The sequence below is a fragment of the Penaeus monodon genome, chromosome 29 (genome assembly GCF_015228065.2).
Source record: "Penaeus monodon isolate SGIC_2016 chromosome 29, NSTDA_Pmon_1, whole genome shotgun sequence".
Lineage (NCBI taxonomy): Eukaryota > Metazoa > Arthropoda > Malacostraca > Decapoda > Penaeidae > Penaeus > Penaeus monodon.
In genome coordinates, this window is record NC_051414.1 from 2,165,331 (window position 1) to 2,166,039 (window position 709).

General features: G+C 38.1%; 1 protein-coding gene across 1 annotated transcript in view; it reads left to right on the forward strand.

Annotated features, from left to right (window-relative positions):
- LOC119591617 (exocyst complex component 3-like) overlaps nt 1–677 on the forward strand; it is a gene marked incomplete at its 3' end in the record, with an annotated part of 4,119 nt that extends 3,442 nt beyond the window's left edge. Inside the window, 2 exon segments of the mRNA XM_037940371.1 lie at nt 6–191; nt 520–677. Coding sequence (XP_037796299.1) covers nt 6–191; nt 520–677 — 344 coding nt within the window.
- Between the last annotated feature and the right edge of the window lie 32 nt (nt 678–709).

Here is a 709-nt window from a genome sequence, read left to right on the forward strand (position 1 = left end):
ATAAGATAAATTGTAATACCACTCGTTTTTTGTCTGTAAGAAGTTCTGAGACAAGAGTCCCAATTTTAGGGAAACAAGTCTGGATTATCCTGCAGCGCACACTAAACACTGTCAGAAAGGAACCTACACAGATTGTTACTGCACTGAGAATTGTTGAGCGTGAGGAAATGACTGATCAGTCGGCTTTGCAGGTAACTCAGTTTTAACTATATACAACTTATAGAGATAAAAAATGATAAGCAAATGACATGTTTGTAAATATACAAGACTTTCATAAGGATAGACCTAAGCAGTTGTATTCTAGAAATGGGTTACGTAAATACAACTGCTTGGCATAATCATAGTTATTGTGTATCTACACACATTTAGATCATCAAAATGAAAATTTTTCTGAGAATTTTTAAAAAATCAACAATAATGTGTCTTATGATTCATGCATGTTTAAGAACAAGATTGATTACATTGATGGCCCTCCTCTTGCCTCCTCCTTTAACCCAAATTCCTTCTTTTATCTCTCAGCGCCAGAAGGGATCAGGGTTCTTGCCTCCCAGGCGCCCAAAGAAGTGGCGGGAGAAGGCATTTGCAGTCTTAGAGAGTTCTGCAGCTCAGCGTATTGAGGGAGGACAGTTTGAGGACAGAGAGACAAGTAAAAATTGGTTGATTAAGCATCTGGAGGTGTGTTTGATGGTTTCTCTCTTGCATTCATTGT